General features: G+C 37.3%; 1 protein-coding gene across 2 annotated transcripts in view; it reads right to left on the bottom strand.

Moving 5' to 3' along the window:
* Positions 1-318: 318 nt before the first annotated feature.
* Positions 319-24,425, bottom strand: part of LOC106923867 (voltage-gated potassium channel KCNC1-like) — a 106,542-nt gene continuing 82,435 nt past the window's right edge. Inside the window, exons 5-6 of one of the 2 annotated variants that reach the window (XM_088008003.1) lie at positions 1,058-1,072; positions 319-470 (exon numbers count right to left, since the gene is read on the bottom strand). In XM_088008003.1, coding sequence (XP_087864129.1) covers positions 319-470; positions 1,058-1,072 — 167 coding nt within the window. The remainder of the gene's footprint in view (positions 471-1,057; positions 1,073-24,425) is intronic. The other variant, XM_088008004.1, reaches the window with a different exon arrangement.

Raw genomic sequence — 24,425 nt, 5'->3', positions numbered from 1 at the left:
AGCATTGAGTGACAGGTCAATCAGCAACAGGCAAGGATTAGTATAAGGTAACTAGACAACTAAGTTATTCTCAGTGTTAACTAACCAAGACCTGTTAGTAGGTAAAGTTTGTTAGTGGAAATTGTATTTCCAAATACAATTGCAAAATGTAATTTTTTGTCTTAGATCTCTCTATAATTAAGGATTTCTGAAGCAAATGTTTTAGAGAATGCAATGAAGGACAAAAGAACAACTTATAAATTCTTATAAGCTTATAAGCACTTCTTCATTGTTATTGCTTTTGTGTTATTTGCATGTAGTCTTTTCTTTTTGGGTGAGCTACAAGATGGATGGGATGGGGGAGTGACATCGCCTGAGGCCAGACGGCTCATAGGTCTCGAAGGTGGAGTTGGTGATTGGAGTGAGTCGCAGTGGACCCCCCGTCATCCCGGAAATGTTATTTAGGCTCCGTGACTTCTCATAACCTGTGACTACATGACATGCAGAGGCCAAAAGGTAATGGTTTAATCAGGGTGAAGATGATTCACAACAGATATCAGAAGGTGAGGGTGTTAATTATATACAAACGGTTTGGAATGGAAAACCACAGATAAATAATGTTTTCATCGATGTTATGTTATGACAGCATTGCACATCAAATACAGCAAGAATAAACCATTTGTTAAAGTCAGAAACATATTAAAATGAAATAAAGTATAAAATCAATAAAAGTAATCCCAAAGAAACCCAATGCGAAACACATAACACATGTTCCAGAGTGAAAGAAGGATTTTTGAAAGAAAGACAGATGGATGGAGGGACAAACAGATGGAGAGACAAACACAGACAGACAGAGACAGAACAAGCTGTCAGTTGCCATTATATTAATGAACTAACTAGAGGTGGCACTCTGCTGACCAAACAAAACATTTATGTTTAAGGGGGATTTTGCATTGTAGAACAAAATGTTTTAAGTAACATATTTTAACATATTTTCACTCTACATCCACTATATTAGTTTAGATTCTTAAGAACACTGTAACAGCACTTTAAAAGGAAATCATATTGAGCAAAACACAAACAATAATACATCCTTTACAGATTCCTCGTTACATTTTTCCTCCCAGCTCTTTTGGCCACTACAAAAGTTGGAAGAACTCACCCTGAAAAACACATATCAAGACGGAAGTACAGACAGAGAGACAGGAAGACAGACTGACCATCAAACCAATTACAGGCTTGCAGTAAGCAATATTTTTGTCCGGCATATGATGATCATATTCAGATTAACTGTCAGAACATTTTAAAGGGACATTTAAAGCATCACACATTTTGATTTCCAGAAAATGTCAAAACTACTCAAAACAAAGATATTAGCGAACAATGCTTGATTTTCAAAATTCCTTACAGTTTTCTGATTTACATTTCATGTGTTTGTTTCTTATGAGCAAACAAGTTCAGGAGGACCTTTTAAAAGTGAAACTTATTAGTTAAGTTTACAATACAACGTTTGGGCACAAGTTTGTCTCTTCAGTTTAAAGCCATTTTAGTCAAGGAAGTACAGTTTTAAGAGTTTTATGCATTTGGCTGTTCATGTGCAAAAAGCATTTCTGAAATGAAGAAAATAACCAAAAACAATGAACAGTGAAGACCAATTTTGAATTTGTATTGCTTGAATTGTGAAAAGCTGACTTGTTCAGATGAAACTTGAAAACTTGAAAAGTGTTCCATTTGGTCACATTCTGTTGAATCATACACAAATTGTGGTTGAACTGTATTGTATCAAATCAAATCTGTGACTACTGATCATATATTGGATTATTGTTAAGCAGCAATGTCTACATACATTAAAGACAAAAGAGTTTCAGACTGACTCAAGTTGCTCTTAAGTTGGAAAAAATAAAAGACTTCAGACTCGCAGACTTTGGAGCCTTGACTCTGGCTGTTGGTCTGAGATAAAGACTCAGACCAAAACTTTGTATCTCATGAATGAAGACTGAAATGAAGCCAGTATGTGAGCTGTAGACTGCTCATCTGGCACATGTTTTATTGTGAAAGGATGACGGTGTTATTGGACAGTAACGCTGGTAGAATATGGAAATTAACGGTTCATAGAAATCTGTTCATGTTAGTTGTAGCTTGACAAGTGAATACTGAATTCAGTGATTGAATCAATTATGAGACGAATTAAATAGCAGTGATAAATCAGCCCTTATGGGAAGCCAATCTTCTTCAGCAAAGGCCTAATTATAAGTCACTGTCCTCTTCTGTTCTCCTGTTAGAGGTTTGGCTGACTGACCTGTCCACCAGGTCATGTCTGCATGTTTACAGTTATTAATAGTCACCCCACTGATGCCATCTACCCAAATTTCTTGCTATATTCAGCAACATTTCAGACAAAAAAATCAGTATAAGTTGGAATCGGCAAGTCAGGTTTATTAAAACTCAGTAACTGGTGATTGACCAGAAAACTGCAATCAGAGCGCCCCTAAAAAAACATAATTTCCCCAGCACTAGTGATACAACTTTATTTATAAAGCACTTTCAAAACAATAACAAAGCGCTGTATAGAACAGAATACTCAAAATATGCATAGGACAAAAGAAAATAGACTATAATCAAATCAGTAAAAGCTCAAACTGATACAACAGAAAAAGTCTCAAAGTGTGTCAGAGGCCAAGGAACAAAAAAACGTTTTCAGAAGAGTTTTAAAAGTGGACAATAAAAGGTCACTTCTGTTGTGTAAAGGTAGATCACATTAGCAGACATTCTCTCTGCTAAGCTAGCGCTAACATTACATGGACATAAAACCCTTCAAACCAAACCATACTGATTGCAATTTATAAGGAAGGAGTGGACAATATGAAGACAGTGATATTAGCGTGTGTTAACTTTATTACTCATTCATCATTACAAAGGAATTAAAAGTTTAAACTTTTTTTGATTCATCCAGAGATTCAATATCAACACGTTTGAATCTGTGTGTTATTTTTATTATATCATATTTCTTAGGGCATAAATGCCTGTTTCTTTTCCTAATGGGGTAAATATCATAATTGAGCATTTTTCAAAGTAATACACCTTTGCTTTTAGCTGATAATTTGGATGGTGAATAAAATGCTATCAAAATATACATTTTAATAAATATGAAAAATAGTTATCAAATATTCATGAGGTAATGTAGGCCTTAAGACAAACTGGTTTGGTACCCTAAACCACAGACTTGGAGGTGCACTAATGTTGTGAATGTAATAACAGAATGGCGTTAGAGACTTGAAGCTTGACTCTGACTTGTGAAATACTTGAGACTTGACTTGGACCAGGGGTCCTCGCATCCAGCTTCCTGCAGCTTTCAGATGTGTCTCTGCTTCAACACACCACAGTGAAATAATGAGGTTATCAGCAGGACTCTGGAGAGGTTGACTGGACACTGAGGAGGTGATTGAGGTGTGTTGGACCAGAGACACACCAACCCTCCAAGCCTGGACTTGAAGACCCCTGACTTAGACTTTCTGCTTAACAACTTGAGGAAATGACTAGGAAAAACATCTCTGCTACAGAAACTAAGAGAAAAATATTATAATAAAACAAACTTTTTTTCTGCATAATAATGCAGCACTGTGCATAATGTATTTGTAAATTGACAAGCAAAATGTTTGCAATAAGCAAAGGAGATTTTACAAACAGACCAAACTAAGTGACAGGCATGTCATGGCCACAATCCTGTGTTAGTTAGGTCAACGAAAATAATGATGGCTTTGTTTGTTGCCTTATGATTCCTCATCTTATAAAAATTGTTTTGCTTTGGCATGCGACCACTTGGCATAGCATACAAGGAGCAGCTGACCTTTAAAAAGCACAGTCTGCAGGTAGCTTCTATCTAGAGATTTCTGGCATTTGTTCAGTTCAATCAAGACTCTTAGCATGTCTAAAACTAACTCATTAACCTTGTAGCGCAAACCTTAAAGTGACCGGATTGTTCAGTAATGCCATAGTAAGATGAATACAAGCAAATGCAAAATAATATTAATACCTGCAAGGTATTATTGCACATGACTTAAGCCACGTTAGTTCTGGCTTCATAAGATTTTTTTAACGGTTTGACAAGTTTCACCACTTATTCTCTTCATTAATGGAAACGCAAGAGGCAAAGCTTTTAATCGCAGCAAATCTGCAGTGCTGTGACATGTACATACCTCCACTGGTCAGACTTTAGTAACACAACGAAGAGGAAGAGACTGAGGAGGATAGCCTGAAGATGGAATGATACACCAATGTTAGATGTTTATGGGGAAAAGACGACACTTGGGAAGATACAGAGGATAAAGCAGAGCCCTTCAAAAGCAACATGGGCTAATATAAGACTGGAAGAAAGAGTGAATATGCTCATTGTGTGATAACACAATTAATCTAGAAACTGTTTTCCTCTTTGATTTTAGGAAAATATAGTTTTAGTGATAAACAGACCTTTTTGTGCCTCTGTTCATCACTTGATAATTATTTGGCCTTTTACTATAGTAAAGATTTCTGTCTAAAGACTGATTTAGTGTTCTGCTCAGTGTGTATCTATTTAGTAATTCTTAGTAACTTGTTTTCCTTTACTCAAATGTTTTTATCCAGTAATCACCTCCTTAGTGTATTTGTCAGATCGTCAAACTCCTGTAGCTCTTTGTCCCTCATGTTCCTGAGTGTTGATTGTTATTCCACCTGAGTCTAACTTTCTGTAAGCTTTGGACTCAGTCGTCTTATTAAAACTTTCCTCATTCCTCCTTTTTGATTCTCAATACATCACAGAGTATCATTCAGGGGGACTGACCCAAATCAATTCTGATTGTTTTGTATGATTCTCCTGACCTGACCTTCTGTTTGATTAAGTGTTATATACAAATAAGAATCCTGGATGTGACTGAATTTATTTTTTACTTCTATGCTTTGAATATCTCATAGAGCATTGTTTAATCCATTATCTTAAATTTAGAAAGTCTATCGTAGCTACCAAATCTATCAAGACGTGTTCCTCTGGCTAAACTGACAAGCCAGGGCAAAAGAGAAATGATCAGAGGGTAACCATGGTAACTCTAGAGGAACTGCACTGTTTGAGTTTCTCTACACTGTATCTCAGGTAACCATTTTCTAATTAACCTTGAGTGAAGATTTTTGGACTTTCCAACGTCTGAAAGGAAACTTCTTCATGTGCATTGTGTGCAACACTTCCTTCTCTGAGTAAAAATAATCAGTCACATGACTTTGACTCATTTGAAATAATTTTGAGCTAAAACAAAATTGGAAGCAGGTGGGATTTTATTCAGAAATAATTTCAAGAGTTTTCAACTTAATGCAGCTGACTCTCAACAGTGGCCACATGCAGGTTACAGACTTGATGCAGTCTGCTGAATTTCCTTAGACATAACTTTGAAACTGTCTCTATGATTGGTTTGAATTTCGAGACAGGTAGTTTCTTTTAAAAAGTATGAAAAGCTACTAAATACTTGATAACTGATAAAAAAGAAAGAAAGAAAAATCACAGTTTTAGACAGCTTTGTTGGGCCATAGGGTTTTTGAAGTAGCACTTGAAAAGCAAAATAAATTTGACTGGCATGTTGTTAAGAACTCCTACAGTGTGCTCAATTTACATTAACATTTAAAGAAAAACTAACTACCAATGCAGACAGATGTCATTATATTTTCTGAGTTGCTCTGATTCTGATCTGTGATGTAAGCTAAGTTCAGTCAGTTATGTGGTTTGTCTGTCTTTCTTTCTCCCTTTTGCTTGTCAAACTGTTGATCTTGCCAGATTGTGTCCTGGTAACTGGGTCAGTTGACCCAGTTACCAAATAAGAAGGTACACTGTAAGAAAAAAAAAAATCTCTGATTTACAGTAAAATACCAACAGCGGCGGTTGCCAGAATTAGTTAGTTATGACATACGGTAAAACTTTGGCAACTCCAGCTACTGGTATTTTACAGTAAATGTTTTGTTTTGTTTGCTTTTTTACAGTGTAATGTATTTGTAGTTTTTCTTCTTTAAGTTGTACTTTTGCATACACAACTTTCATTTTTCCTCAGAAGTCTGTCTTTGCTGCAGAATGCAGATAAGATACACAGAAATTGTTTTTTTAGGAATGAAACATTTTACTAGATTGTCATAGGTATTAATTTTGTTTCACCTTCTGAGGTTTTTTCAAATTATTTCCATGTATATAAAATTACAGTTAGTTGAAAAAGGCTTGTAATGTTGCCATCATTCCATTCATTATCTCTACCAGCTTGCCCTTGCAGGGTCGTGGGTTACCTCGCACATATCTACAGGTGGGCTTTGTGTCAATAAATGCTTGAAATTGTGTTTAACTTTTTTTTTCAATATTGAAAGGTGTAAGCTGCAGTTGCCGTTAAGTGGCAGCTTACAAGTAGTAAAGAAATAAAATGTATGACAAAAAATGTCATAACAGAAAGGACATGTTGCACTAGACTTTCTTTGGATAGAAACACTATTTGGCCTCAGGTTTCATCTGTAAAATGTGCACAATGCATCCTTTACTCTTCTTCCAAAGGGAGTTTATTAACCATGTAACATGTGGCCAGAACAGATCACCAGCTGGTTAAATTAGAAAGCCTCCACAAGTGACAAGAATTCAAAAGGCGGGAGCAAGAACAGAACTGAAGAGAAGAAGCATTTCTAAGAAGAATAAAGTCCAGTTGCCTTTTGTTGAGACAAAAAACTACAAATCACTGTAGATGCACCTTGATGAACTTATGTGCTATTTATAAATGGAGACAACATGTTGATGCAGTGGCATCAACATGTGTTGTGGTCTTTGGAAAAATTTCACTTAATCTGTCTGACCCTAGAGGCTGATATGGAGCCAACACTTTTACTGGAAACAAGTGCCAACAAAGCTGGACCGGCATGGCAAGAAAAGCAGGTTCACACTCCATGTGTGAGATGCCAATATGAAAGTCGTTTGGGTTTGAGATGACTTGTGCTGACAAGAAGAAGGTAATTACAGTTTGATTGCATAACAGTGTGAAAAAAAAACCCTCAAAATATTTTATGCCACAGAGAAATGTTATAAATGAAGCAACATGATTCCACCAGTGCACACAAACACCTTATGGCCCTGTAAAAACCTTTGTCCAAAGTTTACATGGGCTGTCACAGCAATCTTAGGTTGTAGGTAGCAAATTTCTGTGATACTTAAAGGGGCGGTATTATGGGTTTTCCAGGCACTAAGAGCCATTTTATAGTACAATCAACAAGCTATGCCACCATCAGTTGTTATAAAATTTGATTTCTTAATTTAATGTCTTGAAATTGACCTTTGTCTCTTTAAGAAGCTTCTGCTCTTTTTGACACTCTGCTTTCAGCATGTCATCATAAGAATGCCTTTCCATTATGCCATTTGCAGCTGTTCTAAGGAGCGTTGCACTGAGAAGTAATTCATATGATGAGCTCAGCAGATGCTCAGTTCCACCAGCTGTTCACTAACTGCTGCTGTCACTAGTATGGAGGAGCTGAGAGGCAGTAGCTGGAGACAGCTCCAAGGAGGAGCTCTGTGAGCGCAAACATTTAGGGATTTAGGGATCCCTGAATGGTTTCCATGGGAGATTAAAGGATTCCTCAAACATGTATGAAATAATGTTGTTTTGATATAACATGATCAAAACAGCACTCCAGGTATGTTTTTGATGACATTATGACATGATGTAAAGCTCATACTACCACCTCTCCCCCTTTAATACTTAAAGCTTTATTAGGCAGGTATTCATGAGCAATAACTGAGACTGAAAACTATTTAGCTATTACTTTTTTTATAATCAGGATTATTTAGGTCCACCTTACCTTAACTTGGATATAAATTACTAACTCTTAACAATTGCACTAGCATTTGTTAATGTAGTAGCCAAACCAAACCCATTGTTGCACAACAGCTCTGACTGTGCAGTGAGTGAGATGATATGCCAATGGCAAAAGAAACATTCCCAGGTCAAAAGATACAGGAAATGCAGAAAACTGAGCATTTTGAAGCCGCGTATTACACTAAAATGTTGAAAGAAATGATTGTTATCGAGAATGATTTTTCTCTTGAATTGGTAATTAAAGCAACAACACTTCTAATTGATCATCAATGAGTGTAAACACAATGATTAAGCAATGAAAACAGTCCCACTCAGAGACTCTTATGACCACACAGTTCATATCTGTTGAGTTAAGGGATATTAGCCAACATATAGATTTGTCCACACCACTTAAGCTCAGATTGAACAGGCCGTACCAACTGCAAAACCACCTCTGTAGATAAACAGCAGATGTGTGAAAAGACTTCCAGACTTTCTCAGGAAAAATGGATGGATGGGGCCAGTATATGGAGCTTATCTAGAAAGAACATTATCACATGAAAAGAGCTAAATTCTTCAGCCTGCTATTGCCTGTGTACCGCAGTAGTGCCACAGTCACATTGCTGCATCTGATTCAACAAAGACAAGCACAATATGTTGCAGATGCAGAGAATGCATTGCCACAAATGATGCTGGCCTGAGTGGTGAAAGTGACAACTGGAGGTCATGAGACTAGACTTCTCCTGAGGAATAGAGACACCTAAAGTTTTCCTTAATCCTTAAATCAGAAAAGGAAGTTTTGATGAATTTATGTTTGTGGTAAATGTGTATGTTAGTAATTTGAGTTCAAGTTAAACTATTTATGGACAGCTTGTCATGATCCGTGTTTTTCTGTTTAGTTATTTTGGGATTTTCTGTGTTTAGTCCTGTTTCCCTGAGTCTCTGTGTTGTCCTGTCAGCCCTTGATTGTTCCCAGGTGTGTGTCGTTAACTTGATTATCCCCTGTGTATTTAAGTCCACCTGTTGTCTCTGTCTCTTGCTGGGTCCTTGTCAAACGTACATTATATGTCATTTGTCTGCCTGTCATCACAGTAGAACTGTAAAGTCCTGTGTTGGTTTAGCTCTCTTTTTCAGTCCTCAGTTTTTCAGTTGCTACCGGTAATTAGCTGTGTGCTAACTCTCTGCCGTGCTGCCTGTTCTGGACTTTTGAGCTTTCTTCATTAAATCCATCATCATCTTTATCACAACCTGGGTGTCTGCGTCTCTCCTCACCACCTCGCAACCACCACACCTGACACAGCTTCAATGTATTGATAGGGGCAGGAACAGCAACTCCTGAGGGCATAACACTCACTATGCAACTGTGGTTTGTGAGCAGTCTATCTTAAACCAAAGATGGGCAGGAGGACATTGTAGTGACAGTGTCACTACTGTGATTTGTAGTTATGACATCACAAATACAAGTCACAGTGGTGATTTGTACATCACCAGATATAAAGTTATCTTCCTTTACTCTCATTGTGTTGATGGCAAATGTACCTATGTTATTGTACAAGACACTTAATATTTCAGCACTTAGAAGAACCTCAATAAAATCTAGCCAGGAGACGCAAAAGGCTTTCAAGCCTTCAGGCTTTACTTAACATTGGATGAAAGGGTGAAAGGTGTTTTCTGATGTGGATTATGTTTTTTAAAAAGTGACTAGTAAGCATTCTTGGCCTCATTTCTTTCTGAGCACATGCAATTTTGACAGAGGGGTGTTACATTTAGCCAACATAAACCACAAATACAAATCTCATTTTATGAGCTTATAAATTGAACAAGTTAATGCCAGAAAAAAAAACACTCCCTCTCCTCCCACCCGATGAACAACTGTTCATCTGTGTAGGATTTACCTTTCATTTAAGATACTTCTAAAGGGTACAATAACTGAATAGGCCTGCGTAACAAGCCACCAGTCGAAGTACGAACATTGCATGAACGTATGAGACCATCCCTGCCTGGGAAGACCTCTACAATTCTACCCATTTTCCATGTCTGTCTGGGTGTATTGTCCTCCCCCAAAAGAACTACATCTCCTACTTTAAGTAGTGTTGGAGTAGGACTGTTCACCCTGTGGGCTGATTTTAAGTCCATCAAATAATCTCTGCGCCAGCGTTTGCAAAAGCCTATCAAAAGTTTCTGTTGGTATTTCCACCTTCTACCTAGCTGTTCGCGATTTGCAGTGAGAACCTGATTTAGGTGAGGTGATGGAATAATCTTTGGTGGCAAGGAAGTTAAGCGTTTACCAACTAAGAAATGAGATGGGGTAAGTGGCTGGGGTTCTAATGCATCACTAGTTACATAGGACAGAGGCCTGGAGTTCAACACTGCCTCAACTTCAGTAAGAACAGTTGTGAGCTCCTCAAAGCTCAAAGATGCTTTCCCCAGTACCTTTCTTAAGCATGTTTTTACAGATCTCACAAGCCTTTCCCAGAATCCCCCCCACCAAGCTGCTCGCTCAGCGATAAACTTCCACGTGATTCCCTTGTCAGTGAAAAACTCTGTGAGTGTCGATCCTAAGATGTTTTGCCATAACTCCTTTAAATCCTTGTCAGCCCTTTTGAATGTTCTAGCATTGTCAGAGTAAATGACCCTACAAAGACCTCGTCTTGCAATGAATCTCTTTAAGGCCAATAAGAAATTCTCTGTAGTCTGATCTGAGACCAACTCTAAGTGTACTGCTCTTGTCACTGCACATGTAAACAGTGCTATGTATGATTTTACAGACCCGTCCTTAGTTTTAACATATAAGGGTCCAGCAAAATCTACACCAGTAACTTCAAAGGGAGGTGATTCTGTTACTCTGTCTCGAGGTAAGGGAGCAGTAATCTGTTGTGCTGCCTTAACCTTTAGTTTTTTGCAGATGTAACATTTTGAAACAATGTTTCTTACAAGCTGTCTGCCTCTCAAAATCCAATATTGTTCTCTAACTTGAGTTAATGTGTCTCTTACACCAGAATGCATCACTCTTTCGTGACATGACTGAACTAATAGTTCAGAATACTTGTGATTTGTCGGTAGTATCCAAGGGTGTTGTTCTCTGAAACTAAGATCTGAATTCTGCAGCCTTCCCCCAACACTTATTAGACCATTTTCATCTAAGAATGGTTTCAAATCTTTGATTTTAGAATCTACCTTCACATTTTTGTTTGACATTAACTGCAATATTTCAGAACTGAAACAACTCTCTTGTGTTGACTTAATCCAGTACATTTCAGCTGCACCAAGTTCTTCTGTACTTATCTCTCCCTGAACCTTCAGATAAGATCTTGTGTTATTAACAAACCGCTTTACCCATGCAGTGATTCTTAACATGGTCTTAAGCTTGCTGTACCTTTCTAAGTTTAACAGAGGTTCAGTTTGCTCAGTGGCAGTGAACTGCACAACAGTCTCATACCCAGACCTCAGCTCTGCATTCACTTCATCCACTACATAGTCACTACAAATGTTCAGTTCCTTCTCATCCGTAGACAGTGAAGTGGGTCCCTTCCACCACAGCTGGCTCTTAATAAGGCTCCGAGCATGGTAACCCCGCGTAAGAAGGTCGGCAGGGTTCATTTTGCCAGCACAGTGGGACCAGAGTTCTGGATTTGTGAGCCCTTGTATTTCTGCCACTCTGTTGCTCACAAATGGTTTCCATCGACGTGATGAGCTGCGGATCCAGTGAAGCGTGATCATAGAGTCCGTCCACATGTTGAGCTGGTTTTTCTCCATGTTCAATGGCTTAAGGAGGCTGTGTCCTAATCTTGCTCCAATAAGTGCACTTATGAGCTCCAAGCGAGGTAATGTCATTTTCTTTAATGGTGCTACTCGTGACTTGGAGGCCACAAAACTGTTAATAGTCTCTTCTTGGTTGTTTTGTCCTTGAAGATATGCCACGGCACCGTAAGCCTTTTCACTTGCATCACAGTAGACATGCAACTTTACAGTGTGTGACTCTTTGTTAATCTCAGTGTGGTACCACCTGGGAATAGACACCAGGTGTAACAGTGGTAACTCCAGACACCATTGCTCCCACTTCTCTTCTAAGTCAGTAGGTAATGGTTCATCCCAACTCAGTCCCTTTTCCCACATCTCTTGGAACAGGCACTTTACTCGGACTGTAAAAGGAGTAAGAAATCCAATAGGGTCGAATATACGGGCTGATGTTCTTAGTACACTTCTTTTTGTATTTTCTCTGTCTTTCAAAATGTCCATTAACCCCTTTTGATCAAACACAAAATCATCGTGTTCCGGTCTCCAAACCAGTCCAAGTACTTTAAGCACATTTCCACTGGACTCTGTATCACCAGTGAGCTCTACTCCATTCTCTTTCCACATGGCTTTCAGATCAGGTGAGTTGGTAACCCATTTGCAGAGGTTCATGCTTGCCTGAGAGAGAATGTACTTTGCTGCAGTTGTCATGTGAAGAGCATCCTGCACAGTAGGTGAGCTTGAAATAAAGTCATCTACATACATAGAGTCTCTGAGAGCCTGTACTGCCCTTGGCTGTTTTCTTTCAAATTGTTTGAGATGTTTTCTGATAGTGGCAGCAAGCAAGAATGGGCTGGGAGTTACTCCAAAAACAACTCTTTTCATCCTCAGGACACGCACCTCATTTTTCCAGTCCTTAGCTAAAGGTCTGTGCATCCACAAGAACCTGACAGCATCTCTGTCCTTTTCTGCTAGTGAGATTTGAAGAAAAGCCTTAGTTATATCAGCAGTAAATGCTATCTTGTGCAATCTGAACTTTATGAGCACATCTAGCAGGTTTGGGTTCAGGTTAGGTCCAGTGTACAGACAGTCGTTGAGGGATGGACTGTTTGCCTCATGTGAGGATGCATCAAATACCACTCTAAGTTTGGTTGTGGCCTTTTCTTCTCTTATTACAGCATGATGGGGCATATAATATTTCACAGTCTGTTGATTCATTTCTGGTTTTCCATCTGCAACCTCCTCACAGATACCATTTTGAAGATAGTCTTCTATTACATCGTTGTATCTGGCAAATAAATTTACATCAGTCTTCAGCTTTCTCATTAGATTCTCAAAGCGTTTCTTCGCTACCTTGAAGTTGTCTGGAAGCTGGTCTTTGTCACATTGCCAGGGTAACTCAACTTGGTACCTTCCGTCTTCAAATGTTGTTGTTTGTTCAAAACGTTGCATAATTTCTGAGTCCTCTGGGCTTTCTGACTGTTTATTTACAATACCCAGGGACTCCACCTCCCAGAATGCATGCAACTGATTAGACAGCTGGGTGTCTTCGTTCAAACTAATGTGCATACACGTGGTGTCTGTAACACTGGAGGTAGTCACTGGTCCCTGTAAAGCCCATCCAAAGAGGGTTTCAACTGCCACTAATGAATCTGTAACCCTTTGGACCTTTCCAGTAACAGCCTGCCAGTAGTAATCTGCTCCAATTAACATCTGCAACTCTTGTTCATTAGCACCCTCTAGTGGAAAGTCTCCAAGCTGCAGTCCTCTTTTCTTAATCTCTGCTTGAATGGGCTCAGTTGGTACCTTTATTACAGCGGTGCACACCTCGGGGGTCTCTACAGCATCTATTTCGATTTTCCGTTCAGCGTTCCACACATTTTCAAGTTGAACTCTCACTATGTTGCGTTTTTCCACTACAGGACTGGTGGAGCCAAAAACATGGAGTTTTAGTGTCTCTTGCCTCACAACTTGCAGTCCTAGGGCTCGGACAATGTCTCTGTGCACAAAACTACGCTGGCTACCTCCATCTAACAGACAGCGAGATATTCTTTTTTCTTTTGGTCCTACAGCCCATGCCTTAACCGTTTGGAGCAATACTGTGTTCTGAGTATTTGTCTCCACTTTGACTGGGCTGGTCAACGAAGACAACACAGCTTCTGCATTTCCACTATTACTTGTACTGTCGACTTCTGGTTTAGCTTCAGATTGTTCACAAACTGACAAGTGGTGTTTTCGATTGCACTGTCTGCACAAAATCTTCACTCTGCAGTATTTCGCAATATGTTTCGGGCCCAGGCAGACAAAACACCGTCCAAGCCTTTTCAGTTTCTCCCTGCGTGCACTTATTGTAAAACCAGGACAGTTCTCTGGTTTGTGGTCATTACCGTCACAAAACACACAGGTTTGTGGCACGACGCTGGCTGTGTGCAAAGCAGTCGCTGATGGAATGCTCCACTTTCTAGGTTGATCACAGGTATAGGATGGCTTACCCACATGCTTGTGTTGTGGGCTCGGGCTCTTCAATGTGTGACCTGGTCTGGTCAGCAGAAGCGCCCGTTCTCTGCTTTGCACTTCATTTTGCAGAAACTGAATCAATTCTGGGACTTTCCATTCGTTAGTTGAGTTTTGTTGCCGTGTATAAGTAAGTGCTATGTCTTCTGGAATAAGCTGTAGCAACACTGGACATAGGAGACAGCCGTAAGTATCACTTTGCACTCCAAGAGACTCCAAGCTGCGTATCTGGATCTCACATTCATCATAAAGGTGCCTCAAAGCTGCAACATCAGATGATCTTCTCACAGGTGTCAAGTTCAGCAATTTAGACATATGAGCACTTATCACAATATCCTTCCTTCCAAAACGATTCTGGAGCAACTCTATTGCAGCATCATAGTTGACATCTGTCATTGTCAGTCCTGCAATAGTCCGAGCAGCTGCTCCATTTAGGTAAGATCTCAGGTAAGTGAACTTGTCTGTCTTACTTAGTCCATCATTTCTGTGAATGGCTGATTCATACTGTGACCAGAATTCCTGCCATTGGCTTATTTCTCCATCATACTTGATTATCGTTAGTTTGGGCAGTTTAACCGTCTGTTTGGATTGTGATGAAAATGAGCCGTTGTTCACGTCACTCACATGCGCTCTTAGGGTGTCTGTAGCGGTCTCCTGCAATCCAATAACGTTGGTGGTGCGAACCTTCCAAATGAGAATCCGGTCCGTGTAATCCTGTGAATTCGTTATCTCAGTGTCCAAGTCTTCAATTGACGTTTCATCTTCTATGCTCTTGTCCAAATCCAATAAAATTTCCTCCTTAGAAGATAAAACTGCCAGGAACTCACGCAGTCTATCCATATCGGGACTCTCTTTGCCCACCTCATCTTCTAGTCGAGTTAACAGCTTCGTCGTCGCTGTTCGGATAGTCGACCGTTTCCTCTTTAACCGCTCCAGTCCTTCCGTCATGTTGGCTGCTAAACTGAGCCTTAGCTTCACTTCGTTCAAAAAAATCAAAAAATTCTTATTCCCGGGTTTCGGCACCAAAATGTAGCGGAGTAAAGCTTCTTCTCAAACAAGACGGAGGCTCGTATTTCTTTTACTGAACCTTTCTGTTCAGTATTTATTGAAGAGGAAAAAGAGGGCTTCAGCCGATAAAAACAGAACAACAGCAACAAAAACTGCTCGTAACCAAGCAATAAAATCAACAAAGCAAGATAGTGACTAAACAGTAACAGATCCTTAAGCATTCTTCAAAATAAAAGACTTCCTCTATTCAAATAAATCATGTCTTACACTGAAATATATTTCACTTCGCCTTTGTAATTGTATACAATCATATTCAATATAATAATAATAATCATCATGTAAATTATGCTTAACATATAATTGTAATCAGTCACTTATCATGCAAATATACTGAACAACATAAGTGTAAAAAAGTCACAACACCCTCATATGCACTGTATATAAATCAGTATGCATAATGTTGCGACTTTTTGCCACTCTGGTAGATATTACCATATTACTGCCCAATCCTAGTGTTTTGTCATCTAATAATGGCCTGTTGAGCACAACAGCATTCATGTTCTATCCCAAAAAGACAGTGAAAACATTTGGTGCTTCGTCAGCAGGTCTTTAAAACACTTCAGTCTGCACAATTTGCCCTAATCAATTTGAATCAATAGGACATCTTGGGCTGCTGCTTCAGCTGTAAGATGAAACTTGTGTTAACTATCAAGAGATGGAACATGAAATCAACAAACCAATCTACAGCACAGTAGTTGTTTTCACTCTGGAACCCTTCCCAAAACAAACATGCACAGTTAAAGTATTTTATTTTTGTTTTTCCATTTTTATTATTAGTATTCCTACCTCACGGTGTTGCTTCTCTCTTCATTTGCTATTATAAATCTAATCAGAAATCTGGTTGTCTTCTTTCTCTTTGCTTAATGTCATTTGCATACTATGGGATAATATGCTATATGGGCACTTGTTTTGGGACAGTCTTTACCCTAGCTGTAAGTACCAGAGTGAGAAGAGGCTGGGTGTGAGGAGGAGAAGGAGGAGGAGGAAGAAGAGAAGGAGAAAGGAAAGATCACTACGTACAAAACACAGACGATGACAAAAAAAGGGACAGATGTAGAGACAAAAACAGAACAAGACAAAAATATGACAGTGTAACTCAGACTAACAAGTAAATGTTTTAATTCACAATCTGACACACATCCTTGTAAAAGGAGATACATAAAAAACATAAAAATGACAACAACAACAAAAGCTCACATTAGACAAGCATCTGTTTTAGTTGGATTTTTTTGCTCACAGTAAAAAATTCCTTTGCATAACAGGGACACAATGAGAGTGTGGTTAAGGTTAGGTCAATATATTTTTCACATTGTTAAAAACTTTTGTAATCTTTTAATTTATTTTATTTGTTGGTGAGGTTGATGCTGTTAACTTTGTGTTCTCCTGCAGAATATCCCTTTCATCTTTTAATAAAACTACCTAAGTATTTTACACTCAACTGCATACCTATTCTATATATCAAAAACTGCTAACTTTACACACACACTCTTTGCCACTATAACAAATTATCAGGGAAGGCTATGTTTATAGGAATTATTGCCTTCTACTTGAATATACCAAATGTGCTCTATTAGGTTGAGGTAAGGACAGCTTCTTCAACAGAAAATTCACTCATCCATATCTTTGCAGAACTAGTTTTCTGGTGTAGAGACAGCTCTAGATGTTTTGGTCCCCTTCCTTAGCGAATGTAATGTTTTGCTGATAAACACTGTTGATTTGCTAAAGTCTTTTTGAGAAAGTCAGTTATACACTCAAAAAAATGAACTTAGGGGGTTATTAGATTAATAAAAGAATATAATGTACTTTTAACACAATAATTTCATGTTTTAAACAAAAACGTGATAAAATCATGTTGAACAAACAAGAAATTCATCAACTTAACGTTTATGAAATTGAATCATGTTGAGATAACACGATTCATTATAGCCAGACTGATCTTGTGCTGGAGGCGACGAGCGAGATCATGGCAGATCCCGCGAGATCATGGGAAATCACACGAGGCCCTGCGAGATGATTGTTTTTCGTGCCAGGAAAACGCCAGCTGCAGTTTAGAGAATACTAAATTTTCCTGGCAGGATTGTGCACATATCAGTGTTACTATGTACACTGAAAGAAATAACTCTTTGGATTAACATAAAAAAAAATCATGGAAAGATTTTCCACCTGATTACTTTGCTTTATTTCAGCACTATGTAATTCTGTTACTTCAATTTAAAGAAAATGTGTTGGCTCAACTTAACTTTTGTGGTTGATTCAACTTATTTACTTTAGTTGGACCCAATGTAATTTAATAGAACCAGACCAACTAATTTGCAATGTTTTGGACCAAATAATTGACTTTACTTGATTAAGATGAATGCAAATTTAGTTGAAACCAACTTATTTAACAGTGATACCTTCACACTATGTAATTGATGTACTCATGTCAATGGCTAACATGTGTTAACATCACATGAAGTGATGGTTAGCTGGTAATTAATCAGCGTTTTTTCTAACATTTATTGCCTGCTTGCTCCATGCTTGTGTCAAAGCACAACTGAATTGAAGTGGTTATTGCATTTATAAAAAATAACATGTTTAACAGAATTATTTTATATTTCAAAGGCAAATATGACAAAATCACGTCAAATAAACATAAAATTCAACAACCTAGCGTTAATAAAATGTATTCAAGTTGAGACAACGTGATTCAATGTAGTCAGACTAATCTCCCGCCGAAGAGGGTCTAGCGAGACCCGGAGATCACGCGAGACACTGGCGAGATTACGGAAGATCACGCGAGATGCTAGCGAAATTATGGAAGATCACGCGAGATGCTAGCGAAATTACGGAAGATCACGCGAGATGCTAGCGAGATCACGCGAGATCTTGTGTCTGGGAAAACTTCAAACTGTTCTTTCAAGAGAAGCGGGAAGATTCCTGATTTGGATCTGCTTAATTTGAAAAAGGTAAGATTCAGTCTATTTTCATCCGTCTAAATCAAAATAAAAATCGAAATAAAAAGATGCAAATTAATATCATCAGACTTTTTAAAAAAAACATTTTTTTCTATGTTCGGTCACGTTTCTATGTAATTGATGTACTCAAATCATGCTAACATCACATGAAGCAGTGTAAGGGTCACAAAGCTGCTGTCAAGACAAAAAACGGACCCCATAAATGTCACAGTTTTGCTCCTCCTCAGGTTGTTAAAACTCCCTGGAAAAAAGTTGGACTGATGTAAATTCAGCATCTGGTGCCATACAAACTCTGAAGTCTGAGGTTTAGTGGATTTTAAACACTGGGGCCAAACATAAGTCTATTTAAATGTTTTTTTATTATTATTATTATTTAATTTCAGTACTGTTATTATGTAGGTAAATGCAGAGTGGACATTGGATGCACACACACTTTTGTGGCTTTCTATCGTAATACAGATTCTTCATTTATTAATAATAAAAAGTATTAAATTTGAGTCAGAGGAACCTTTTTTTCTAACAGCATTGTTTCATATGCAGACAAAAATATTAAGTAACTTTACCTAAGATGTTAGTACTGATCTATTTGGAAATAACTACCACACATAGTCATGACATTTCCTCCATCCAGGAAATAAGACAGGTTCTTCATGTATAAGATGTTTGGTTTGTGTACAGAGTCAGGGCTTTGTTTGCACATAAGTAGGACTGGTTTGGAATGACAGTCTGTGTGGTGGATCCTCAGACTGTCATTTCAATTGAGGAGAACAGGCCATGGAATATGGGGCCTATTTGGGATTCATCCCTTCTCTTCATGTTTTTCCATATGAGACAATATACCGTATTTTCCGCACCACAAGGTGCACCGGATTATAAGACGATTTTTGTGAAAATGTAGAAAATATGGTACCTTTTCTAAATGGGAAATCTTACCACTGGACTCACAATTAACACAGACAGGTCTTTGATGGACCTTAGCTGTTGTTGAGTCAGCCAAATAAGTGTAAAGTTATTTTTTTATTTAATGAGATGTGAAATCTCTCCCCCGCAATACCCCACCCATGTTCCCATCATCAAGGTGCACAAATGGCCGAGACCGTCTGTGGAATCTGTTATCCGACCGGAGAGTGCAGAGCCTGGCGATGCCAATGAGGATGTTGGGATTCTCCTGGACGGGGTGGAAGTGATGAACAACTTGGGCAATCTATCTTTACATGTTTTTCCAAAGACCGCAGTCGAAAACTAAATTTTAACTGTTACAGTTCGCAAAGTTGAGCGAATTTACTGACACTTTTTATGTTGTTAAGAATTTGATCTATGCTAAACACAGCCCAGTTTTTTTCTGGAAAAACAAAACTGACCTTTTGTTGTTTATTTCAACTTTCAACTCAGCTGTTTTTTGTGCTGTGTAAAAAGAAAATGGATAACAATTTTGAAAATACAGTTCATGTTGTACTTTTTCTCATTGTTGAGTGTTCTTTCTTCTTTCAGTGTGGTCTTAAAACACTTCATTTAATAGCACTTAAGAAAATGTCTTTGATTTAACATAATTCAATCATGGAAAGATTTTCCACACGATTATATAGCTTTCTTTCAGCATGAAGCATGTTTGTTCAGCTAACTTAATTTTCATGAGTTGGATCAACTTAATTAAGTAGTGTGAAGTTATCAGTGTAAAATTAGTTAGGCTGGCTCTATTAAATTACATTGGGTCCAACTAAAGTAAATAAGTTGAATCAACCACAAAAATTAAGTTGAACCAACACATTTGCTTTAAATTGGAATAACCTTAATAAATTAAGTTGAACCAACACATTTGCTTTAAATTGGAATAACCTTAATAAATTAAGTTGAACCAACACATTTCCTTTAAATTGGAATAACCTTAATAAATTAAGTTGAACCAACACATTTGCTTTAAATTGGAATAACCTTAATAAATTAAGTTGAACCAACACATTTCCTTTAAATCGGAGTAACAAAATTACATAGTGCTGAAATAAAGCAAAGTAATCAGGTGGAAAATCTTTCCATGATTTTTTTATGTTAATCCAAAGAGTTATTTTTTTCAGTGTATATGGCAACACAATGTTCAAAAGAAAATTACAATCCAATTGAAAGTAATAGATCACATTGTTTCCCGACTCTGTTGAAGCTAAGAAAAGTTTGAAGGTTCAGCTGTTTTCTTGGCCTGGTAGTCCACAGTGTGCCTAACCAGGACAGAGTAAATTAACCTGCTGCTGAGCAGCAGAAGCAAAACATGCATCAAAAATACTTCATGTGTTCAAAATAAATTACTGAGTTTAGATTATAAATTTATAAAATAAGAGGTTGTATTTCACTTATATAGTGAAAAACTGGCTACACTAACTACAGTAACAAAATTAGGCAACTATACTTTATTGTAACTATACTTTATTAGTCTAGAAGCTAGACTAAAAATATTAGATCCTGAACATAAACAAGAAAACAGTTACAACATTTTTCACATCTAAATGAGCTGACAGAGTGAGACATTCAGAACAAAACCAACCAGAGCTGTTCTTCACCATCAAGACCTGACCAATACATGTTGTAATGACTGTGACCACTAGGGGGTGCTAACATTATTAAAGCTGTTGTGAGGGATTTCTATTCTGGACCCTGGAGAACCCAAACTATATGGGCTCTGTCAGTCTATATGACCCACAGTCATACAAGAACAGTATAGAGCATAAAGCTACATTGATCTTTTACAATCATTTAAAACTGGAAACCAGTGTTTCTAGTGGCAGAATCATTTCTATCCAAGAGAAAATTATGGAAATTAACAGAACAACCAAACCGATACACATTCTGTTCAAAATTATTATGGCTGCATGAACTGAGTGTTAAAATAATAAAACTTGTTCCTATTTGGACATCAAAAGGATTAATAATAATACACTATGTATATAGAGTATTGGGTAACACTTTACCCAATACTTTACCCAATTTTATTAAAAAAAAACTTTAAATATATTTTTACTCCTTATAATATACCATACTCGGTAACACTTTATTTGAAGGGGGTTGAATAAGACTGTCATGACACTGTCATAAACATGACATAACATGTCATGAACATGAATAAGCCTTCATGAATAGTTATGACTGTTGTCATAAAGCGTCATTCGGTAAATTATGACACTTTTAATACAAAGTTGACATTATTCAAAATGTCTTTGTTATGACAACTTGACATTAACCAAGAAATCATTACTGATATAAATTTGTTATAAAAGTATTATTGATTGCACTTTAAAAATTAGGTAACTTTATGTTATTAAAGGTAAAGTTTAAACAGTAATGATTTCCTGGTTAATCTCAAGTTGTCATAACAATGACATTTTGAATAATGTCAACTTTGTATTAAAAGTGTCATGATTTACCGAATGACGCTTTATGACAACAGTCATAAATATTCATGAAGACTTATTCATGTTCATGACAGGTGTTGTCATGTTTATGACAGTGTCATGACAGTCTTATTCAACCCCCTTCAAATAAAGTGTTACCGAGTATGGTATATTATAAGGAGTAAAAATATATTTAAAGTTTTTTTTTAATAATTAATTTATTTTCAACCTTTTATGACATCTTCTTTGCCAATTCACACAGGAAATATTATCCAACAATCATTCATGTTATGAACACTTATATATTGCCGGGCTGACAATGCAAAAACCCTCCAGACTTCATTACATTCAAAGAATTTTATTGGGATATCTGTATGACTGGTTTAGTGTTACTCCTAGTATACTTTGCCAGTAGAAACAGTTTTTAAGAAACTTTCAAACTTCTTTTTTGTAGGCATTTGGAGTCTTTTACTGCGTTGCAGCAAGAAGGTCCTAGATACAAATTCCTGACGATGCGTTCTGTGTAGTTTGCATGTAAGTGCTTTCTGGATACTCCAGTTTCCTTCCCCACATATGAATGTGTTTTGAGTGTCAAGAGGTGAATGTGGCTCTAGTGTTCATACTTTATAATGTAAAGTTATAGAGACCTAGACAAGTCAAAATAGGACTAAATTATTCTGCAGTAAATACAACACAGTTTGTGATATATGAAAAAAAGAACTACTTTTAACTTTAGCGTATAATAATTTAGTCCAGCTTTAAGAATGTTACGGCTTCAGTGGGTCTCTGCCCTTTTTTCCTTTTAGGGTTCTGCAGACAGGTCTCTGCAGGTGATGCGTGTTACCCTGATTGGTGTTCTGCAGCTCTAAAACTGCCAGACATGCAGCAGTGGAGGGGGCTTTTTCCTTCTCTCTCCTCAGAACCCCATTTGGTTTGGTTTGTATCTTTTGGTTGAGATTTGTTAGGTTTGCTTAGCATTTGCTTATTTCTGGTCACTTATAGGTTCTGCTTTAATCTATTTTGGTTTCTCATTTCAGGTATTCTTTTTTCAGGGTTATTTCTTTAATATAATTTAATAAATTCTATTTTCATTAAGTTACTAAATCCTTGTGTGGTCTCCTTTTAATGTTACCCCATCAAACGAGCCTGGTGGACGTAACAGAAGTATTTTTATATTTTTATCCACTGGAAATTTTTATAATTTATAATAATGGACTCCTGTCCAGGAAGAACAGAAAATGTGGATGAATAAAGCAGAGCTGGCTTAAAACAATTGTTGAGTAAATGATGATTTGGGAAAATATCAAAAGATAAGTTACCATTGTAATATTAGTTGCAACCTAAATCAACAATCTTATTTCATGGCAATGCAAACAAATGTACACCACTCCCATACATTTGCTGACACAATTACAGAGTGTTTGTCACGCCTCCACCAGTTAGCAGATGTGGGACCAAGTCATTATTTTGCAAGTCTCAGTCTTTCCACCTCAGTTTTGAGTGAAGTTCCAAGACATAAAACTCCAGAATTTAGTGTACTAAATTTCATAACTTTTAATTTTGACTTTTAAACAAGTTATTTCTCCAAATATATATTCTAATCACAGCACTAAAAAGCAAATTTACTCATTATTGGTAAAAGAATCAAGAAGAACTGAACGTCAAAGATGTAGCAAAAAAAGACATGTTGCTTTACAGTAACTATTAGAACACACAAAACAGCTAATCTAAAATTCAAAAATACTTTATTGATCCCAAAATAAAATAAAATAAGAGAAGAATAATCAAACTGGTCCATAATATTAAAAAACTGATTTCTGTGGAAATAAAAATTATCTCTATGACTCATCAATTTTTGTGTAAGTTTAATTATCAGTCAGATGGTTTTGCCTCTGCTCGCTTGTTTTCAGCTCTCATGTTTTCCATACTTTGGACAGGAATTAATAAAGATAACTTACACTTCTTATTGGAATGAATAGGAGGCACTTTGAATAATGCAGAGGAACCTTTATACTAGCGACATATTAAAGATACCTGGCTATTTTATCTTTTTAATGTCAGCAAAAGAATTTGTCAATTTTCTTTCTCTTTAAATGCTTAAAGATTTCAGTTTAAAATATGTCTCTTATTTAACGCAGTTGTATGATTGACAGGTTCAACTTAAAAAATTCAATTTGTAAATTTTTTAAGCGTACAATTGAATGACAATAAACTCTGTCTATGTGTATGTTTATGTGTATGTCTAGTATTGAACAATATAAACAAAGATTTATCATGATAGGACTTTTTCCATATTGTCCAAACCTTCTGCGATGTATTTGTGAACAAACCAAGCTCAAACATAAAGATTAAACTCACAGCATCACATTGTAACAGTTTGTGAGACTGAAGGACTGTGTGTCTAACCAGGTGATCAGCAACACAGGAACACCACAGGGAAACGTACTCTCACCATTCCTTTTCAATCTCTGCACTTCAGACTTTCAGCACAAGTCAGACTTCTGTCATCAACAGAAATACTCAGATAATTCTGCAGCTGTCAGTTTTATCAGAGATGGACAAGAGGCTGAGTACAAAGATCTGGTGGAGCGCTTTGTGTCATGGTGTGAAACAATCATCTCATCTTAAATGTGAACAAAACAAAGGAGATGATTGATGATTTCAGGAGGAACATGGTTAGATCAAACCCTATTTCCATCATGGGAGAAGAAGTGGTGGTGGTTAAGGAATGTCAATACCTTAATGTTCATCTGGACAACAGACTGGACTGGAGAAACAAGAGTGAAACTGTCAATAAGAAGGAACAGAGCAGACTGTACTTCTTGAGGAAGCTAAGATACTTCAAGGTTTGCAGCAAGATGCTAAAGATCTTCTATAAGTCTGTTGTTGAGAGCGTAATCTCTGCTGCCATCATCTGTTGGGGCAGCAGCATCAGAACCAGGGACCTAAAAAGGCTCAAC

Source organism: Poecilia mexicana, unplaced genomic scaffold, assembly GCF_051168715.1.
Source record: "Poecilia mexicana isolate PSO_F unplaced genomic scaffold, ASM5116871v1 scaffold_8, whole genome shotgun sequence".
Taxonomy (NCBI): domain Eukaryota; kingdom Metazoa; phylum Chordata; class Actinopteri; order Cyprinodontiformes; family Poeciliidae; genus Poecilia; species Poecilia mexicana.
This window is presented reverse-complemented; position numbering and strand designations above follow the sequence as displayed.